Genomic DNA, 22,549 nt, shown 5'->3' with positions numbered 1-22,549 from the left:
TAGGTATGTCAAGTTTTTCAGGACAGTCAACATATATCTTCCACACATGCAAGCATTTTTAATACACATGAAGCACATGTGGGCGTACATAAGCTGCAAGTCTAGGGAAGCAAAGCAAGCACCGAGAGCTTGGAGTTTTGAGGTTACCAAGCCATTCTGAGCCTGGACTAATGAGACCACACCATAACTGAACTCAGAAGTACCAGGGCCATGGATAGTCTAGGATAAACACTCTCTCTGAGTCCTCTCAGAAGAGTGGTTTAGCAATCTCGACTCATACCATGCCTTCCCACAAAGACCAGAGGAAAAGAAAGGAGCTTTTCAGTGTTATTTGCAAGCCAATACTGGTGTTAGGCAAGCATATAACAGAGCCACCGTAGGTATTAAGAACAAATACTCCAATCACATCTTCCAATAATCAGAGTTTCCTTCCACCAAGATGAATGTGAGCTGTCATTTCCTAGCTCTTATGGCGTGTGACACATTTCTTGTACTTACATTTTTAAAGAACTCAAATTACAGTCACTCTTATACAAGTTCTAGGCGTCATAAAAAGCATGTTTCAGGAAAGTGTTAATAGACAACTCAAAAGAAATGTTACTCAATGCAGCCGAGGCTATTAGGAGCTCGAACTTCTCTCTCTTGCCAAACAGTTCTTCACTTTCTGTAAACTGCACAAAGGTTTCATTCAACACAGTTTGAAGGCTGAAAGTGAAAGTGACTCAGACTATTTTTGGAAAGGTCAAGAAAGTGCACCTGCCAATTTTCAAATTTCTCTGAAACCTTTTCCTGCAAACATCACCACTAAAGCTACGTAGTCCCTGAGCTGCAACTTGATGATGTGGTGATTTTACTATTTCTCTCGGGAGGTTCAGATACACACTGTGCCGTGGGTTCATGGGAGACTTTGTTCAGACAGCATTTTACACAACAGTCTGTTTAAATGCTTTAGGGGACCAAAACATCTAAAGGTACCTTGGCAGCAAGATGGGGGAATGAACTGAAGCCTAGGAAGGAAGCCTGGCCTACCCTTGGCCTGACTACAGCCACCGCAGGGCTAGAGTCCTCCAGTATCTCCTGAGGTGGGGAGCAGGTGGGCCGCTCCATGAAAACCAACTGGATGATGGGAAAATGGACAGCTTTGCTCAGGGAAATCTTCCCACCCTGGCCCCCAAAATTGGTACTATAAACGTGGCACTCAAACATGAGAATGATTTCTTAAAATGTTAGAGGAACTAAAATTCCTTAAATTGTAGATTACCTCAAGGGCCAATATAGTTAACCAGACACACCTTAGGCAGATACCTGTTTTCTCTGTCTCTCAAGGCCCAACTCACTAGCGACCAGTATTTGTAAGGAGACCCATCTTTCTCATCTGCTAAATCCATGCCAGTGTTAGAGGCCTGCACCAGTCAGAGTCTGCGCCAGTGCTGGAGGCCTGCAGTCTGCTTTCACTTCACAAAAACCGTCTAAGTTGGAAGAACTGTCCTCTGGTGCCTCTTAACTTCCCGCAGCAATGGCCCTGCCCATGCCTGCCCACTTTCTGCTCTAACACTCCAGAGGCAGCGGGCAGCTTTTGGACCTAGGAGGGTGTAAGTAGCTTCCCTGCATAGACTTTAGTCGACATCTCTTGTCTCTGGACAAGTGCAGAGCAACAAGCAGAAGCAGGGAGGTGGGGAGGAGCCCTGCATGGCTTCCCCTCGCCCTGGAAGCCTCTGAAGACCTGTTTCATATTGCAGTTCTACTGGAGGCAGCTACCATGTTTCCCTAGACTTCTCTTTTCCTGAGTGAAGAGCCCAGGTTCTTGTACATGCCTCCAAACCAGCCATGGTTGCGAGACCCACCTTCCCATCTTCTGAAATATGAAACAAATAAAACATGACCACCACATAAAGCACTTTTATACAGATCACATCCAATGTGACTGGGTCTTCAAAACCATCCTGAACAACTACTGGATTCTTCTACAAATGAAGAAATGGGCTCAGGGACATGAGGCACTTTGTCCACGGTCTCATCGCTGACTTTGGTGGAGCTGAAACTTGGCCAAAGAGCTCCTGTGTGCTTTACAGAAAACTACAGAGTGAATCTATGACCACCTGAAATTGCAATGCTGAGTACTGAATACAACACTCCAGATGAGTCTGACCAGGGCCAAATAGAGCAACACACCTGTCACCCTTCCCAAAAGCTGTCTGGGACACTCTTGACCCACAGGGAGCATATCTTGCCCCCTTTTTGTTTTTTATTTTATTTTAGAGATGGAGTCTTGCTCTGTCGCCCAGGCTGGAATGCGGTGGCGCGATCTCGGCTCACTGCAAGCTCCGCCTCCTGGGTTCACGCCATTCTCCTGCCTCAGCCTCCCGAGTAGCTGGGACTATAGGGGCCCGCCACCATGCCCGGCTAATTTTTGTATTTTTAGTAGAGGCGGGGTTTCACCATGTTAGCCAGGATGGTCTCAATCTCCTGACCTCGTGATCTGCCCACCTCGGCCTCCCAAAGTGCTGGGATTACAGGCCATCTTGCCCCCTTTTTGACAAGCATTGCTATCAAACCATGAGTCTTCAAACTTATACTCCAGTAGCTGGTTTTAGGGGGAACTGAGTTGTGAGGACATACACTAATCACTACTAGCATCTTGACAGATCCAAGCATCATTCACATCTACCAAGACTGGCTCCATGCCCTTGATGGTATAGCCGTTAAACATTGGAACCCAGAACACAGAATGCCCAGCATGAATCCTGCTGCCTCACTTTCTTAAACTATAAATCAGCAAACCCATTTCATAAGATTTTGGTATTAGGTGTGAAAACGCACAGTGTCTGATAGAGGAGGCGCTGAGTGGGCATTAGCTCTAATTGTTACATTACTTGCCTGTGTCATCAGATCTGCTGATAAGCACACTTTTGGTATCTTTCCAAGTAATGAGAAAATTGTTGACCAAATCAGAGCAAAGGACACTACTCCCTCTTGGTTGACGAAAACACACGTATCAGCAGCCTTCTGTTATGCTGTTTGGCTGTTTTCAAGCTCAACAGTGACAAAAGGGCCAGTAGCCCTGGGTGTAATTCCTGACTCCAGCATGTACCTGCCGTGGGGCTGTGGGTAAGTGATCCGTCTATGGTTTTCTCTTCCTCTGTGCCACAGAATAACCAAAGTGCCTATCCTTTCGGGGATGTAGTGTCTGTAAAGCATCTGGTAGGTATGAATGGCTTCATAAATGTTACTCAGTATTACCATAATACCCAGCTCTTATTCACTCATCTTATTTAGAGGGTATTTTCAGTGATCTTGTCAAAATGTTTCCTTAAATCAAAACACCACACAGTACTGTTTCTATATTAGGCCTTTAAAAAGGAACTTACATGTTGGTTCCTAGGAGCTCACTTTGGGGCCCCTGAGGGAACTGCCAGCTCTCAGAAGAGGGGCCATCTCATGTCTTGCCACACGGGCGCGTCTCCTGGGCTGCTCCTGAGCCACATGGGTGCATGTCTTGGTCTGTCCTTGACATCCTTTATTTTCCCCACCAGGTCCCCAGATCTCTCATGCTGCCCTGAGAATTATTTTGGGTTGCTTATTAGGTGCTAACCCTCTAAGGGGTAGCTGAATTTCTGGAGGTCCCAAAGAAGACTGTGAAAATCCAAAGGCAAGCATTTGAAACAGTGATATTTTTGGAGCCTGAGACACAAATACAATTGAACAGAGGATTCAGCCACCTTCCACCTCCCAAAATACCCCAAATCACAATCTGTATCCTGCTTCATCTATGCAGAAAAGTACCTCTTATGTTGTGTTACCAGAATATTAGCAACTAACTTTAAAATGTTTTATTTTTTGTGAAACATGTATAGTTATTAATATACTACGAGAAAATAACTTCTATTGCTATTCTGATAAAGTTCAATACATACTGATGTAAGTATTAGTTAATATTTTACTAGATCGGTAGACAAATAATGGCATGATTAACTATTTCTGAATGTGTGTGCCAGGATCCTTGGAGCCCGAATAAGAGCAAATGTAGGGCATATCACCAGAGGTAGAAGTTCAGGTCAAGTGAGGAAAAGGGCCGATGGCAGGCCAGCAACACACCCATGTGCAGGTACACACTTTTTCTAAGTGCTGATCCATGAATCGACACTCCACTACTTTGGCCTATTCACACTTAGAAAAGTGCTATCAGAAAAGTAACACTTTGTGACAAGCCAATTTTTGATTGCTAGAAAAACAAAAAAAAAAAATGATTACCAGAAAACCAGATCCATCATTATTAAGAACAAAGCAAACGTGAAATGATCCTTTACATTACAGAAATCAGTCTCAGAAAATCTGACTCTTATTTTGGCCATTACTAGAACTTTTCTCTTGCCTCAGAACTTCAGAAACTTGGAGACCTCTTTTCCTTTCCTTTCATAGACAAGTTAGAAATTAACCAGCACTAAATTACTTCAAAACCAGTAGGCCTCATGCTCTGAGATAACGGAAAATTTTTTCTTTATTTTGCTTTCATCTTCGGAATTCTATCTGTGCTTGATCACTCATCCTCCTTTTTTGAGAGCCTTCTCTAACCTAGTCTGAACACATGGATACGTCTACTGCATTTCCAACTCTGTGCACCAACAGGCGGTGTGCTGGAGAAAAGAGGAGCAGCCCATGCAGGGGACCCTCCCTGGGTAGCACGGCCCTATCCAGAGCCCTATGAGCTGGACTTAGGGGAGGATCAGGACTGCTTAGCAGCAAGACCGATACTGAAAGGAAAATCAAGAGAAAGGCAAACATTTATTCAGAGAATTGGACAGGCACTTTTCTCTGCCATAATACATGAAGTCTGCAATACCTTAAGTCACTACAGGACTTTACTTTCAGATACATTCCAGTGACTTCATCAGAACTTGTTAGGAAATTAAATGGTGCTCGATCAGTGACAGTAGACTAGAGTATGAATCCAAGAGAAACGACTCACACAGCACACTCTTAATATTTTTTCCTAACGACATAATTATTTCCTGCTCAGTTCAAGAGAAAGTGGTATTTAGCATGTCATGGATAGGACAAACTGGCCCTGCAACCTTTAAAAGGCTATGAAAACCACCACCAGCATTTTAGGTGCAAATTATCACGCACAAAACGAACAGCTCAGCAAGTTTATCAGTAAACAAGTATGCATGCCACCCGATACGACCACCACAGAGAGTGCCAAATGTGAATTTTAGTAAGCCCTCTTTATAGTATGATGATCAGCTGAGCAATCATCATAAATCCACAGAGCCTCAGCACCAAAGGTCATAAAGAAAACAGCGCTCACCTTAGTGTCCAAACATGAGTGAAGACACCGCCTACCTTTGACAGGACAGACATCAGCAGCCAGCCAGTCCACATTTGCCTCTTATAAGAATTTTAGAATTGAGGTTGAGTTCAAATTCCTAAGTTAAAAAATGTAAGTTTCAGAATTAAAAAAAATGAAGCCTACATGCCTTCAAATAGCAATGAAGTCGCCACAATGAGGATGTAAATCCACAGTAAAATGGGTGTTTATCTGATACATGGAAATGTGAAAGGAGGACACCTTAGGGACACAGCTGGGCTGTACCACAGTGAAGCTTGCTGCAGGGGCACTCCCAGGGACGTCGTCTCCAGCATGACCAGACTCAGACCTGACACAAACTAGGAAGGCAGGGTGGTTTGGTAAAATGAATGTAAAGTAGAGCTATCTCAAATTACTTAAGGGCATCAGAATGTTCTCCTTTTTTCCACAGCGAATTCTCCAGTTCCCAATGTCCCACACAACTCCCACCAGTGCCTACTCCCCAGGTGTGGCTACTCAGGCATGCAACCTGGAGGCCGTTTACAGCTTCTTGACCTGGCCTGGGTAGGAAGGCAGGTGTTTGTTAGGACAAAGGGTTGTTAAGTTCACCTCTTTCCCTTACAGAAATTGGAGGCAAATAGCAGAGGGTAGGGAAGCAGAGAACAGTCTCCACTTTAATCCATGACCCCAAGCCATTTCCATGCTCCAATCCTGGCTGCCCCATTTTCTTTCCTCCTTTGTGTGCAAACATCGCCTTTCCTAGGCCAGTCGTTGGCCACACCACTTGCTGGGAGGAGGTCCCAGCAAGTCCCACTGCACTAGGTCTCCTGTCCGCTTTGGTTCTTTGGCTTCAGTCTTTGGATTCATTCTTCACCTTCAATACTGTATTACAGGACTGACTATGCAAAGAGGTTGCCTGATAGAAGCAGCAATGAAAGGGTTGTTTCTTCTAAAGTCCAGCATGCAATGATTTAGTCAATTCAAAAAGAATGGGGTAAGAGAAAAATTCCCATGTTTTCTTTTCACTAATTTTATTTATATTAGGTAGTTTTCACTCAGAATATCAATTCATTTTTCAGGTTTAGATATATGTATATGTATCTGTTCGTATGCATTAATCACTTAGAAACTTTATTTGGTATAACTTCACATTTTTGGTATATAGAAATTTTATTTTCTTAATGCAGCACAGTAGACACACAATCAATATTATTCCCTAGAATGTGCAATATATAAATTATTCACATTAAAAAATTAACAGAAAGCCTCATATGCAGTAAATATTTAAAAATGTATATCTAACTTTGATTCTGTTTCTGACTATACACTACTAGCTTTATAAATCTGAATGAATATGACATTTACACATTTGAATGAAGTACACGGATGGGTCCATTCCGGATGCTTATTACACCATATGAATAATCTGCTCTTCACTTTGGTCATTAAGATTCCATGTGCTGAGGCATATAGTGGATCCGAAAGACACTTCCAGGAAGTACATTTATTACATTGGCATCTTAAGAATTTCTGTTCCTTTTATTCTCCTTTATAGCGAGGGGGCCTTTTCTCTTTAAAAGCAAGAAGACCTTCAAGTCTGTCTTTTGTTGGAATGGTCTAAGAAAAACAAAATATTAAATATGTCAAAAATGTTAAAACAACTGTAAAAGTTTATCAAGCACTATCTAAGAAAACTACTTAGAACCACATTCTAAAATTTTGAAATCAGTCACCTGAACAATTCTCCTAATTATGTAACCAAACTCATCCTTCTTACTCCAAGTGGTCCTCTACCCCATTTTGCTCTTCTTTTTCTAGTTTCCTAATAAGGTGGAAGGTTATTATCGATTTAGATATTTTCTCTTTTCTATTATATACATCCAATGCTATTTCTATCTAAGCACTGCTTTCAGTATATCCCACAAACTTTGAGAAGTTGTATTTTCATTTTAATTCAAAATACTTTATAATTCCTCAAGACATCTTTGACATATAACATTATTTAGAAGGATGTTGTTTAATCACCCAATATTTTGGGCTTTTCCAGCAGTCTTTCTTTTATTGATTTCTAGTTTAATTCCATTGTGGTCTGAAGAATACCTTGAATAATTTCTGGTGTTTACATTTAGTAAGTTGTAATTTATGGCCAAATGTGCTTTTAAAATTTTTCTTTGGGCTCTGAGGCTATTTCTAAGACGTTTGTAATTCACTTTCCTCATGGCACGTACTCATCAATGACAGGTGGTGATTTATATATACAAGCTGGGCACAGAGTCACACTCTAGATACTGCTCCTTTAAACGAGTGCTCATGCAGTTTCCAACTCCCAGGAAAGGTAGAACAAAACTTTTTTGCTATTTCAGATGCCCTAAAACAAAGTTCTATCTTTCAGAGAAAGATGAAAAAGGGAAAACATTTTTTTTTTCCTCTCCAGGAAGACCTAATAATTTGTATGCAGTCATCCCTCAGTTATCTGCAGGGGATTGGTTACAGGACCTCCTGCAGATGCCAAAATCTGCAGATGCTCAAGTCCCTTATATATTAATAAAATGGCATATCATATTACCTACGCACATCCTCCTGTATACTTTAAATCATCTCTAGATTATTTATAATACCTAATATAATGTAAATGGCATGTACACAGTTCTTATACTATATTGTTCAGGGAATAATAAGGAAAAAAGTCAGTACATGTTCAGTACAGATGCAACCATCTGTTTTTTTTCCTGAATATTTTCAATTTACACTTGGTTGAATCCACAAATGCAAAACTTACAGACGAAAAGGGCCGACTGTGTAAAAAATAAAACTATAATTTCATTAGTGAACTTTCAGTGGTCAGGAGAGATGGATCAGAGGTTCAGGAAAAGCCAAGGAGTCTCACCCCAGGTTGCATGGCAGGCACATGCTCATCACTACTCTCCTCTACCTCTCTACATTGCAGTGGGAGGCCAGGGCCAATCCCACAAAAGAAAGCATAAGCCTAGAGAGACAGCTCCTGCACACCCAGGACTGACTCAGTTACTCTAAGAGTTTTCTAGATTATATAGACAAGAGGCATTCCTGTGGAACAGAATCAGTCATAAGAGCTGGTAACAAATAGCAGAAACAACTAATTTCAACCCATTTGTATGATTTTGGAATGGGCACAAGGGTAATCTTGCTCAGTGAAATTCATTTGAATTATACAGAAGGTAAATATAATTTGTAAGGGTCATCCTCATTGAATTTGTGATTGCATTACATACCTGAGCATAACAAGCTTCTTCTATGGCTAACCCTGTTACTAAATCGACCTGAGAATAAAAACATAATCCATTTCAGCAGAAATAACTTTGCGAAATGTGGTATATTCAACAGAAATTCAAATTGAATAACCCTATCCCCAAAGCACCCAATCCTTTGATATAGTACAGCAGATCAGAGTGTGACCAACATGAGACACAGAACCAGGCTTCCTGGGTTCGTCCTGACTCCATCACTTGGGAGCTGAGTTACCTTGGGGAAGTTATTTAACCTCTCTGTGCTTCAAAGAGGCATGTCTGAACAAGGGGCTAATTATAATGCTCACCAAATGGGAGTATTGTGAGGATTAAATGAGTTAATCTAGGTGAGGCCTTTATGTCGCGACACAAACACACACACACACACACACACACTATGCTTAGTACATAGTAAGGGCTATATAAGGTATTTGCTATTGGTATTGTTACCATTATGTAAATATTTAAATAAACCAATCAAATACTTTTGCAAATTTATGAAACTGTATTTACTGTTATACAGTATTGACTGTATAAAGTCAATCGCTTTTTACTGCTATACAGCCCAGGAAGATGCGGAGGTTCCTTAGTCTACCAAGAAGGAAGCACTTTTCTTCAAAATACCCATAATTTACCCAAAATATAATAACTGCCATGAAAAGTCCAATAAATGGGTATGTGCACCACCCCCTCCTCCCAGGCCTGGGGCCTTCACTCTTTTGGAGTCATCTCCCTGGGGTACCCCCAGGACACACAATGGATTCACCTTATACCTGCATTGCGTGTGCCTCCTTGTAGAAGGCACACTGAGAAGCTAAAGGTGGAAAGAGCCAGTTGTTCTTGGAATGTTTTGTATAATATAATACTGATGCTAAAAATGCACAGAATGCCCTGTTATTTTGGTTTTCTATGAACTACTAGCCAATAAATCTGTCTGTTAACTGGATGGCAAGAATAATGAGCATGTCATAAGCTTCAGGGCACTGGTAAAATTACTGAATTCTGTGCTTGTGATACTGAATTAGCAATAACTGTAAGAATGAAATAAATGACGTACTTGCAAGGAACTTCAGTAGCTTTCAGTAATAGTAGCATTTAAACAACCATATTTTAGAACTTTAAAAAAAATGTAGAAGTCTAAACATGGTTCATTTAAATTAAATCTCCACTCTCCATTCCCAAAACAAACTCAAGCATTAAGGAACCTACCTCCATCCCTTGATTAATTGCTAATTTTGCCACTCTCATTGCAACAGGTCCCTAAAATTCAAATTAAAGAAACAGACTTCAATTATTTTTTATGCAAATTATGTCATATATCTCAGTAAAATTCAGAATTCCCACCACTGGATCCATTGCACAGCCAGCAATGGCTGTCAGATACTAGATGGAAAATTTTCTGAGCCTTGCAAGGCTGTAATTAAAGAGCAACTGCAACAACCGCATCAGCACATTATTTAGATTCCACATGTTTTGTTATGCTGCAAACTCCGGATCCTTAAAGGTGAGCAGGTAGTGCATGTCCAGCTGTGAGCTTGCTGTTCTTCAGCAACACTTCCTAGAAGTTAAGTAGAGGAAGGAAAAGGAGGTAAAGTCTTTGCCTCAGTACCACACCAATTAGGGGTTTTGAAAGAAGCTTGGGCTGGGGATGAGGCTGTTGCTATTGATTAAGGTAGGGTTCTGATATCATCTCCTTCAGACACTGGCTCTCTATCTTTCCTCCATTCGCCTTGACAACTAACAGCAATGATGGTGGATTAATCAACAGTGTCCTCTAAGCAGTGCTCCCACAGCACACATAAATTTGAGGTCTACATAAGTCTTTCAGGATGTAGAAGAGTCACAAGGAATGAACTGGATATCTGTTGTGAGAAGGAGAATGTTACCTGTGTCTTGCAGAAGCCAAACTCTTACCAAGCAGAAAAACCAGAATCCCTCAGATGGAATTTCATTATTTGATCACATTTTAAAGTCCTAAAATACCATTTATGGGTAATAAATGTGAATTCAATGCTATATTTTGAACTGAATGCTCTTTTGAATTAAACAACAGGCACAGCAAAGGACTCTTGGATGGTGACATGGATAAATGCATGAAAAGACATGTTTTCCTATCAAGGAGTTTCTATTATTAAATTTGACCTATCTAAATTTTCTTCCAAATCACGTTTACAAATCTTTTTCAAAGGCAATTTCCAAGGCTATAGTTGTTAGACAAATATCTTATTGATAATTCTTCCCACTGTGATTTGTATGTATCATAGACACCACCACCATTTTTTTCATGATAATCAATCCATTTTATTAAATGGTGTGCTCCTCTAATTTTTCCATTTTCATTGTCAACTGACCAAGAAAAGGTGCTTGTCAAACTCCTAGATGCACACAAATCCCCATCCTCCTTGTTAAAATGCAGATGTGGACTCAGTGGGTCTGAGATGGGCCTGAGATTCTGCACGTCTAACAAGATGCCAGGAGATGCCCAGGCTGCTGGTCCACAGACCACACTTTGGGAAGTAAAGTTTAGAAAGCCATGAGAAAAACAGGAAAATTCAAAATGCTATTAGAGATAGTGCTTGATTTAATTTGTTTCCCCCTTAAAACATTTCCAGTGCCTTTTCTTCTTTACAAGCCTTTTTTTCTCAGATAAATGGAAGTAATATATAATACAGATATCACCTAGAAATACTGATTTTACAAAAGCTTTCAGTTATCTGGAGGACTAATCATTTGGCAACAAAGTAACAAACATAAAAATAAAGGTGATTCCACTCAAACTTCATTTGGTGACTCGTGCATGTAATTTTGCAGTCACATATTTTCTGAAGTAACTCAACATCATCTTATACATCAACATCTTCTTATTTGTTTGACCTGGAGGAAAATTAATTTTAACAATCAACATTCTGAAGGAGTGTCCTTCCAATGAAAGGTGACAAAGGCACATGCACAGGGACTGTGATGACGGCTGGGTAACCACACAATGGGATGCGGCTCGACACACTGGCAGTGGAAGGAGGGAGCAGAGGAGAGGACAGTGCTCACGTTCTCAGGCGGGGCGGCGTGTGGACGGTGGTGGCATTTGCTGCATGGTGGCCACAGAAGCATCATGGGAGAGAGAGCAAGTCAGGCCCTAAGGGGCTAATAAGCTGCCTATAGGGAGCTCTGAAGTAGAGAGCTGAACATCCATGTCAGGAGGCCAGGAGCGGGCTCTGCAGATCATCAGAATTGGAACTGTGTCATAACCTTTCTTAAACACACCCCTTTCTTTCAACTGAGGTATGTTCTGGTCATAAAGTTTTAAGCCAAGGTAAGTTATAACACCAATATTCAGTCAGATTATACTCTCCTGATACTCGTACCTTTAATTTGTCTTTAGGTAGAGACTTCTCTCATATTTGGGAAGAATAAATAAGTTTGTAGTGAGAATCTTATCTTTTTAAGGCAAAAATCTTTTTTTATTTGCTCTGTTTCCATCAATCCAACAAACACTTATTGAGCATCTACTGAATGTATGGCTCTGCACTACCTTATGTGGGGAATAAATTATATAACGGTCCTTCCCTAAAAGAGCTAACAGCTCCTAAGTTAATTAAGAAGGACCAGAAGCATCAATGCCAGGCAGTGTGGTTTTAAAAACCGATTCAGCAGGTGCATACCAGCAGAGTGGGGACTGGTTTGTCAGCAAAGGCTCCTGTGCTGAGTGCCAAGAACACTTTCTGAAACTGGATGCAAGACTCTGAACAAATGTGAGCATTCATGCATTTTTAAAAAGAATCAAATGCATGAATTTGGAATCTCATGGCATTCCCAAAAAGATCCACAGCACACAAAAAAGGTTATGAATCCTGTTTGAGTTAAGCAACTCTGAGTTAGAGAGAAAAATTATTTTGACTCTAGAAATGGTTAGGGGGTTATAAAACTTCAAACTCCACTAGGAATAAAGAAAGATCACTACTGCTTACACAGCAAAAGAAGACTCTTTCTCTCAATTTAAAGCCCTTTAATCTTGTGATTTCAGACCAAAGGCATATTTGAAAAATATATCTGAACGGGTGACAAAAAGAATTGCTTAAAACAGGACTGTCAGTGCACGGCCACTGATATCACTCCTGAGTCAGCCATACGCATCGTGTTCTAGATTTGAAAGTGTAGTTGTGAGGAAGCACAATGGAGTCAAAACAATGCCTACACCACCATAGGCAAACACACAGAAAGACAAACAACTGCTGCTTTTCAAGCAGGCTTTTCACTTTTCAAGTGAAGCCACTGCAATGAAAGTCCACTCTGGCACAACAGACTACGGTCCCTTACTAGAAAACAGCATATTTCAATGTATTTTGACTTGGGGTGGCCCAGTGTGACAGCCAGCCCTATCACTCTTTCTTTCCATGGCTATGGCTTCCGTTAGAGCGCTCAGCTGGTGAGCAAATTAAAACACCTTGCTAGGAAGTTGTGCACATGTGACAAGCGTTGTCAAGGGATATTTTATCAAAGTGTGGCTACAATAAGACCCTTGGAGCATCTTCAAAGCGTCATCAGAATTCCACAGGATCATAGTGTTTATCTTGTGTAACTGCTCTAGTTTTACAGAGCCCACGCATCCCTTTACTTGGAAGCAAGCCAGGGACTTCTTCCGTAGGCAAGATGACTGCTGTTTTTGTCAAAGTGTTATAATGTTTCCTAAAATGAGAAAAAATAAACTCATTTAACGAGAAATACCTGAGGTAAAAACTCTCTCGCCAGGTCCAAGGCCTTTCTGTAGGCTGCGTCTCCCTCCTGGTTCTGTTCCAGAACGTGGCTGATTAAGCCCACTGCTTTGGCTTCTTGGCCATCGAGGACTCGCGCAGAGAATATGAGCTCCTTGGCCAGGGACATTCCAATGGCGCGTGGCAATCGCTGTGTCCCTCCTGAGGGGTGAAAGAGAGAGAAAAGGCAATGATTTGACACCTGTTAGTTTTAACACTTCAGTGTTTCATATCTTCATTTATAAAAATAAACCAGGGCCAGAAGTTTATATGTTAAAATTAGTAGCTGGAAAACTACTTCAGAACAGAATCTAATTTCTTAATTCCCCTATAAAACTAATAACACCAAAAAAGGACTTGAGAACCTTACATCCTTATTAAGTGATTTTGGCACTGAGTATCACCTGCAACCTCTCTGGTATACCCTGAGTCCAATCCACAGTCATCACCCCATCAGTAACCATCAGGTGAACAGCAGTGGATAGGCAGTACCAGCCAGTAAGTCCACTGACTAGAAAGGCAGAGTTCCACCAAGCTTGGCATTCTTCTTTCAGCTTAAATAAATCTTAACACATTGTGAGACATTCAACTCCTGTTCTTTTAAAGAATCCTTTATGGTGAATACATTGTAAACACATTTTAATCTAGAAATAAAACCAGACAATGACTCATGAAAACAGGCTTTGTCCTGGTGGTATTTTCTCAGTGCAAGTCCTGGTCATCTCCGTTAGCTCTTCTCTCGGAGACGCTCTCTCACACAAACACACCCCTTTTCCAGCTGGTGAGGAAAATCCACTGTGTGTGGAGTCAGAAGCCATGCATTTGGTTTTGACGTTGTCACTTACTACTTTAGGGACTTCGGGAGTTCATTAACTCTTCAACTCCAAGGGAACACAGTGGGTATATTAGCATGATTTAGGGTAAACGTAGGTCAGAATAGTTCTACAGCAAAAGATGCTTATTTTGTTGAAGATGGCCTAACTCACTAGATCCATCTATGTATTTACTTCAGTATCTTCCAGTGATGAGGACGGGATCTCATTAAATACAAAGTTGGGCAAAAGCAGGTAACACAGGTCTAGCCTCAATGTCTACCAAGAAGAAATGAAAACAGCTTCAACATCAGCATTCACCTAAATCTCACCCTATCAATGGCTGTGCCAAGAGGCAGAGGAGCAGCAGACTGCCCCCTTGCAGAGCAGGAAAAGCAAACTGACGCCCACCATCTACACAAGCTCACTGGGTTTTACTTGACCTACAAAATTTTAAACTTTTCTTTCTGCATTAGTTAGCAACATTTAAAACTAGATGAGTGATTTTATCTTTAAAAGAAAACCAATTTACCTCCAGTACTTTTCCTTTAAAGGAAAGCAAAATCATCTTTTGTTCACATCTCTATGAAAAGTGGAAAAAAATTAAAGACCACAAGAAGGCACATGTTTAACAAAGTATGCCTCAGTTGGAAGAACAGAGCTTAAGATGCCATTATTAAGCAAACCATGTTAAGAACCGTAATTAATATTTAGAACACAGGTAACACTTAGAAAAAGAAACCCTGAATGAATTGTAGAAGGACTAATATTTTCAATACAGACTGTTTTCAAACAAATACAATAATGCTACCGCAAAATGCAGTTATTACGTGTTTAAGCTGCCCAAGCAGTTAGAGATGGTGAGTTTATACAAGTGTTTACTCGATACGGCAGAAAATATGTGTCTGAAGACAATGAATTATTGACAAATTTAAATTTAACTTTCGACAATGATGTTGCTCAGTGTAGTAAAGATAGGTCTGAGAACTTACAGGATAAGCTGCATGGAAAAGACAAGCTATTTATGGTGCTTCCAATGGCAGCTGATTAGAACACAGATATAAATATAACTCAGATAACTATATTTACTCATGGAGCTGATGAGAATTTTGATGAGACTGAAGAACTTAATGAATATATATTATTCATGATAAGCATATTAGGAAATGGTTCTTTCTCATGTTCTATGAAAAGTTTAATGTAGACTGGTCACAATTAACAAATGTGACCCACATTGTTAATGTCACACTTTTTATTCAACAGAAACAACATTTTCCAAGTCCCGGAAGCTCAAACTCGTTCATCATATTGTTCCACTTATAGCATGATCCTGAGGTATGAGGATTTTTGCAGAAACTTAACAAAGTAATGGTCATGTAGGTGGTAACTAACACTAGGAAAAAGACCCAGTCCCTTAAGCTGAGGGGTAGACAGCTGGATGCTTTGTTTCTTAAGCTGGATGCATAACACAACAGATGGCTGGCGGGCCTGCGGTGGAGGCTAGAGGTATGGTGCAGAAGAGAGCTAACTTTCTGACCCATTGAAAACAATGCATCACAGGAATCAGGGGAAAACCCTTGGCGTGGCTCACCCACTAACACTGCATCCAGGACTTGATCTTTTTGGATGACATCACAAGCCATCTACTTTATTGCCTCATATAAATGGAATCGTTCAGTATTTGTCTTTCTGTGATTCACCTGTTTCACTTAGCGTAATGTCCTCAAGATTCACCTCTGTTGTAGCATGTGTCAGAAATCCATTCCTTTTTAAGGCTGAATAACATTCCATTGTACGTATATACCACATTTTGCTTATCCATTCACCCCTGGAAGGATACCTGGGTTGCTCTACCTTTTGGCTATTGTGAATAATGCTGCTATGAACATGGATATACAAATATCTCTTCAAGACCCTGCTTTCAATTCTGCTTTCAATATATACAGCGTGGGACTGCTGGATCATACAGTAATTCCAGTTTAATTTTTTGAGAAATCACCATAATGTTTTCCATAGTCACCAAACCATTTTACATTCCTACCAACAGAGAACAAGAATTCCAATTTCTCTACACCCTCACCAACACTTACTATTTTTTTTTATAGTAGCCATCCTAATGGGTGTGCAGTAGCATTTTGAAACCCACCCAATAGTCCCATAGACAGTTCTTTTTGGATAAACAAAGAAATTGACCCTTCTGCCGTTAAAGTTTGAAACTTGCATCTGTTTTGAGTTTCTTCCCCAGAAAAGGACCTTCAGGCCTTTCAAAAAAAGTATCAAAGAACCAAAACTTAGCTGATCACCAGACCAGATGACTCCTTGCCCCTCCCTAGTTCTTGTTTTCTTACACATTGTTACATTTCTTCTCTGCTATATAAACCCCTAGTTTTAGTGGGTTAGGGAGATGAATTTGAGGCTGAGCTCCCATCTCAGCAGCAGCAGCCGATTAAAGCCTTCTTCCTTGGCAACACTTGTCATGACAGTGATGGGCTTTCTGTGCAGTGAACAGGAGACCTAGACAAAACCCCTGGTGTTTTGGTAGCAATTTCATTGTGAGTAGTGATGCTGAGCGCCTAAGTTTTCATGTGCTTATTGGCCATCCATATATTGTCTTTGGAGAAATGTCTATTTAAAGTTCTTTGCCTATTTTTAATTTGTGTCTTGAGTTGTTTCATTTGTTGAGTTACAGGAGTTCTTTATATATGCTGGATATTAATCCTTTATCAGATATAGACTTGCAAATATTTTCTCCTATCCCATGGGTTGCCTTTTCACTCTGTTGATAGTGCCTGATGCATAAAAGTCTTTAATTTTGGTCCAATTTACCTCTTTCTTCTCTTGTTGCCTGTGTTACTGGTGTCATATCCAAGAAATTATTGCCAAATCCAATGTTATAAAGCTTTTTCTTTATGCTTTCTTCTAAGAGTTGTATACTTTTAGTTCTTATGCTATGGTCTTTGATCAGTTTTGTGTTAATTTTTGCATAGGGTATAAAGTATTCCCAACACTATTTCCTGAAAGGGACATTCTTAAATGATTACACAAATACATGATTTCATTCACTCATTCCCACTGAAATTTTAACTTTTAGAACATTTGTTTGGCAAGAAATTATCCCAGCTTGCAGAAATCTAAGACTGATGGCCTGAATTATATATATTTTTACATGTGTGAAACTGAAAGTAAACTGTCCCCTCCACCCCTCAGGCATACAAAATTCATGATTTCAAGGTTTATAAAAATGATATAATCTGTTCAGTTTGCCTTTCTCAATTACTAATGATACTATGAGCAAAGAACTTTACAAATGGAAGTTACAATGCAATATTGGACAACTAAACATGATTGATATGGAATCTAAGATTTTTACAAATATCTCCGGAATAGTTACCCCAAATGGCAAAACTTTTTATGCCAACATTCTTTTCCAGCTTGAAAGTACTTAAATTTATGAACACGCATTTTCTATAATTAAACTAAATGAAACTCAGTACTCTTGCTGGTTAAGGAAGTCAAATAGTGCAGAAAAACATCCCAATCCAAAAGATGAGATGTGCCAAAATCTTGGTGCAATCATAGCTCACTGTAGCATCCACCTCCTAGGCTCAAATGATCCTTCTGCCTCAGTCTCCCTAGTTAGCATGCCATGCCTGGCATCAGACTGTAAGCTCCAAATGTAAAGAGGAGAACTAGAAAAAAATTACTTCAATTCACCTTTTCTTAATTCTGAATATCAAACTCCAATATTAACTTAGAGTTAGGGGTAAAAGTGAAGATAGCATATCCTATTTCTGTCAGTTGACTATTTTACACCAGGCTTGCTTCATTAGATTAGATGATATAATCTGCTAGTTCCCTTAGGCATCTGAATTCAGGATTCCTAAAGTGCCAGTTCTTTTTATTATTATTATTATTATTATACTTTAAGTTTTAGGGTACATGTGCACATTGTGCAGGTTAGTTACATATGTATACATGTGCCATGCTGGTGTGCTGCACCCACTAACTCGTCATCTAGCATTAGGTATATCTCCCACTGCTATCCCTCCCCCCTCCCCCCACCCCACAACAGTCCCCAGAGTGTGATGTTCCCCTTCCTGTGTCCATGTGGTCTCATTGCTCAATTCCCACCTATGAGTGAGAATATGCGGTGTTTGGTTTTTTGTTCTTGGGATAGTTTACTGAGAATGATGATTTCCAATTTCATCCATGTCCCTAAAGGACATGAACTCACCATTTTTTATGGCTGCATAGTATTCCATGGTGTTTATGTGCCACATTTTCTTATTCCAGTCTATCATTGTTGGACATTTGGGTTGGTTCCAACTCTTTGCTATTGTGAATAATGCCGCAATAAACATACGTGTGCATGTGTCTTTATAGCAGCATGATTTATAGTCCTTTGGGTATATACCCAGTAATGGGATGGCTGGGTCAAATGGTATTTCTAGTTCTAGATCCCTGAGGAATCGCCACACTGACTTCCATAATGGTTGAACTAGTTTACAGTCCCACCAACGGTGTAAAAGTGTTCCTATTTCTCCACATCCTCTCCAGCACCTGTTGTTTCCTGACTTTTTAATGATTGCCATTCTAACTGGTGTGAGATGGTATCTCATTGTGGTTTTGATTTGCATTTCTCTGATGGCCAGTGATGGTGAGCATTTTTTCATGTGTTTTTTGGCTGCATAAATGTCTTCTTTTAAGAAGTGTCTGTTCATGTCCTTTGCCCACTTTTTGATGAGGTTGTTTGTTTTTTTCTTGTAAATTTGTTTGAGTTCATTGCAGATTCTGGATATTAGCCCTTTGTCAGATGAGTAGGTTGCAAACATTTTCTCCCATTTTGTAGGTTGCCTGTTCACTCTGATGGTAGTTTCTTTTGCTGTGCAGAAGCTCTTTAGTTTAATTAGATCCCATTTGTCAATTTTGTCTTTTGTTGCCATTGCTTTTGGTGCTTTAGACATGAGGTCCTTGCCCATGCCTATGTCCTGAATGGTAATGCCTAGGTTTTCTTCTAGGGTTTTTATGGTTTTAGGTCTAACGTTTAAGTCTTTAATCCATCTTGAATTGATTTTTGTATAAGGTGTAAGGAAGGGATCCAGTTTCAGCTTTCTACATATGGCTAGCCAGTTTTCCCAGCACCATTTATTAAATAGGGAATCCTTTCCCCATTTCTTGTTTTTGTCAGGTTTGTCAAAGATCAGATAGTTGTAGATATGCGGCATTATTTCTGAGGGATCTGTTCTGTTCCATTGATCTATATCTCTGTTTTGGTACCAGTACCATGCTGTTTTGGTTACTGTAGCCTTGTAGTATAGTTTGAAGTCAGGTAGTGTGATGCCTCCAGCTTTGTTCTTTTGGCTTAGGATTGACTTGGTGATGCGGGCTCTTTTTTGGTTCCATATGAACTTTAAAGTAGTTTTTCCCAATTCTGTGAAGAAAGGCATTGGTAGCTTGATGGGGATGGCATTGAATCTGTAAATTACCTTAGGCAGTATGGCCATTTTCACGATATTGATTCTTCCTACCCATGAGCATGGAATGTTCTTCCATTTGTTTGTATCCTTTTATTTCCTTGAGCAGCGGTTTGTAGTTCTCCTTGAAGAGGTCCTTCACATCCCTTATAAGTTGGATTCCTAGGTATTTTATTCTCTTTGAAGCAATTGTGAATGGGAGTTCACTCATGATTTGGCTCTCTGTTTGTCTGTTGTTGGTGTATAGGAATGCTTGTGATTTTTGCACATTGATTTTGTATCCTGAGACTTTGCTGAAGTTGCTTATCAGCTTAAGGAGATTTTGGGCTGAGACAATGGGGTTTTCTAGATATACAATCATGTCATCTGCAAACAGGGACAATTTGACTTCCTCTTTTCCTAATTGAATACCCTTTATTTCCTTCTCCTGCCTAATTGCCCTGGCCAGAACTTCCAACACTATGTTGAATAGGAGTGGTGAGAGAGGGAATCCCTGTCTTGTGCCAGTTTTCAAAGGGAATGCTTCCAGTTTTTGCCCATTCAGTATGATATTGGCTGTGGGTTTGTCATAGATAGCTCTTATTATTTTGAAATATGTCCCATCAATACCTAATTTATTGAGAGTTTTTAGCATGAAGGGTTGTTGGATTTTGTCAAAGGCCTTTTCTGCATCTATTGAGATAATCATGTGGTTTTTGTCTTTGGCTCTGTTTATGTGCTGGATTACATTTATTGATTTGCGTGTATTGAACCAGCCTTGCATCCCAGGGATGAAGCCCACTTGATCATGGTGGATAAGCTTTTTGATGTGCTGCTGGATTCGGTTTGCCAGTATTTTAATTGAGGATTTTTCCATCAATGTTCATCAAGGATATTGGTCTAAAATTCTCTTTTTTGGTTGTGTGTCTGCCTGGCTTTGGTATCAGAATGATGCTGGCCTCATAAAATGAGTTAGGGAGGATTCCCTCTTTTTCTATTGATTGGAATAGTTTCAGAAGGAATGGTACCAGTTCCTCCTTGTACCTCTGGTAGAATTCGGCTGTGAATCCATCTGGTCCTGGACTCTTTTTGGTTGGTAAGCTATTGATTATTGCCACAATTTCAGAGCCTGTTATTGGTCTATTCAGAGATTCAACTTCTTCCTGGTTTAGTCTTGGAAGAGTGTATGTGTCAAGGAATTTATCCATTTCTTCTAGATTTTCTAGTTTATTTGTATAGAGGTGTTTATAGTATTCTCTGATGGTAGTTTGTATTTCTGTGGGATTGGTGGTGATATCCCCTTTATCATTTTTTATTGCATCTATTTGATTCTTCTCTCTTTTTTTCTTTATTAGTCTTGCTAGCGGTCTATCAATTTTGTTGATCCTTTCAAAAAACCAGCTCCTGGATTCATTAATTTTTTGAAGGGTTTTTTGTGTCTCTATTTCCTTCAGTTCTGCTCTGATTTTAGTTATTTCTTGCCTTCTGCTAGCTTTTGAATGTGTTTGCTCTTGCTCTTCTAGTTCTTTTCATTGTGATGTTAGGGTGTCAATTTTGGATCTTTCCTGCTTTCTCTTGTGGGCATTTAGTGCTATAAATTTCCCTCTACACACTGCTTTGAATGTGTCCCAGAGATTCTGGTATGTTGTGTCTTTGTTCTCGTTGGTTTCAAAGAACATCTTTATTTCTGCCTTCATTTCGTTATGTACCCAGTAGTCATTCAGGAGCAGGTTGTTCAGTTTCCATGTAGTTGAGCAGTTTTGAGTGAGATTCTTAATCCTGAGTTCTAGTTTGATTGCACTGTGGTCTGAGAGACAGTTTGTTATAATTTCTGTTCTTTTACATTTGCTGAGGAGAGCTTTACTTCCAAGAATGTGGTCAATTTTGGAATAGGTGTGGTGTGGTGCTGAAAAAAATGTATATTCTGTTGATTTGGGGTGGAGAGTTCTGTAGATGTCTATTAGGTCCTCTTGGTGCAGAGCTGAGTTCAATTCCTGGGTATCCTTGTTGACTTTCTTTCTCGTTGATCTGTCTAATGTTGACAGTGGGGTGTTAAAGTCTCCCATTATTAATGTGTGGGAGTCTAAGTTTCTTTGTAGGTCACTCAGGTCTTGCTTTATGAATCTGGGTGCTCCTGTATTGGGTGCATATATATTTAGGATAGTTAGCTCTTCTTGTTGAATTGATCCCTTTACCATTATGTAATGGCCTTCTTTGTCTCTTTTGATCTTTGTTGGTTTAAAGTCTGTTTTATCAGAGACTAGGATTGCAACCCCTGCCTTTTTTTGTTTTCCATTGGCTTGGTAGATCTTCCTCCATCCTTTTATTTTGAGCCTATGTGTGTCTCTGCACGTGAGATGGGCTTCCTGAATACAGCACACTAATGGGTCTTGACTCTTTATCCAATTTGCCAGTCTGTGTCTTTTAGTTGGAGCATTTAGTCCATTTACATTTAAAGTTAATAGTGTTATGTGTGAATTTGATCCTGTCATTATGATGTTAGCTGGTTATTTTGCTCGTTGGTTGATGCAGTTTCTTCCTAGTCTCGATGGTCTTTACATTTTGGCATGATTTTGCAGCGGCTGGTACTGGTTGTTCCTTTCCATGTTTAGCGCTTCCTTCAGGAGCTCTTTTAGGGCAGGCCTGGTGGTGACAAAATCTCTCAGCATTTGCTTGTCTGTAAAGTATTTTATTTCTCCTTCACTTATGAAGCTTAGTTTGGCTGGATATGAAATTCTGGGTTGAAAATTCTTTTCTTTAAGAATGTTGAATATTGGCCCCCACTCTCTTCTGGCTTGTAGGGTTTCTGCCGAGAGATTCGCTGTTAGTCTGATGGGCTTCCCTTTGAGGGTAACCCGACCTTTCTCTCTGGCTGCCCTTAACATTTTTTCCTTCATTTCAACTTTGGTGAATCTGACAATTATGTGTCTTGGAGTTGCTCTTCTCGAGGAGTATCTTTGTG

The 22,549-nt window shown here is 40.0% G+C and overlaps 1 protein-coding gene across 4 annotated transcripts in view; it reads right to left on the bottom strand.

Moving 5' to 3' along the window:
• Positions 1–6,322: 6,322 nt before the first annotated feature.
• The window catches only part of AUH (AU RNA binding methylglutaconyl-CoA hydratase), a 150,769-nt gene continuing 134,542 nt past the window's right edge, over positions 6,323–22,549 (bottom strand). For 2 of the 4 annotated variants that reach the window (XM_003808382.6, XM_034967690.3), the window contains 4 exons: positions 13,297–13,484; positions 9,784–9,834; positions 8,560–8,607; positions 6,323–6,925 (listed from right to left, as the gene is read on the bottom strand). In XM_003808382.6, coding sequence (XP_003808430.4) covers positions 6,848–6,925; positions 8,560–8,607; positions 9,784–9,834; positions 13,297–13,484 — 365 coding nt within the window. In that variant the 3' untranslated portion in view covers positions 6,323–6,847. Of the gene's footprint in view, positions 8,608–9,783; positions 9,835–13,296; positions 13,485–22,549 lie in introns of all 4 variants that reach the window. The other 2 variants (XM_063594336.1, XM_063594335.1) reach the window with 1 other exon arrangement.

The sequence above is a fragment of the Pan paniscus genome, chromosome 11 (assembly GCF_029289425.2).
Source record: "Pan paniscus chromosome 11, NHGRI_mPanPan1-v2.0_pri, whole genome shotgun sequence".
Lineage (NCBI taxonomy): Eukaryota > Metazoa > Chordata > Mammalia > Primates > Hominidae > Pan > Pan paniscus.
Note: the sequence above shows the minus strand (reverse complement) of the source record. Positions and strands in the feature narration are given on the sequence as shown.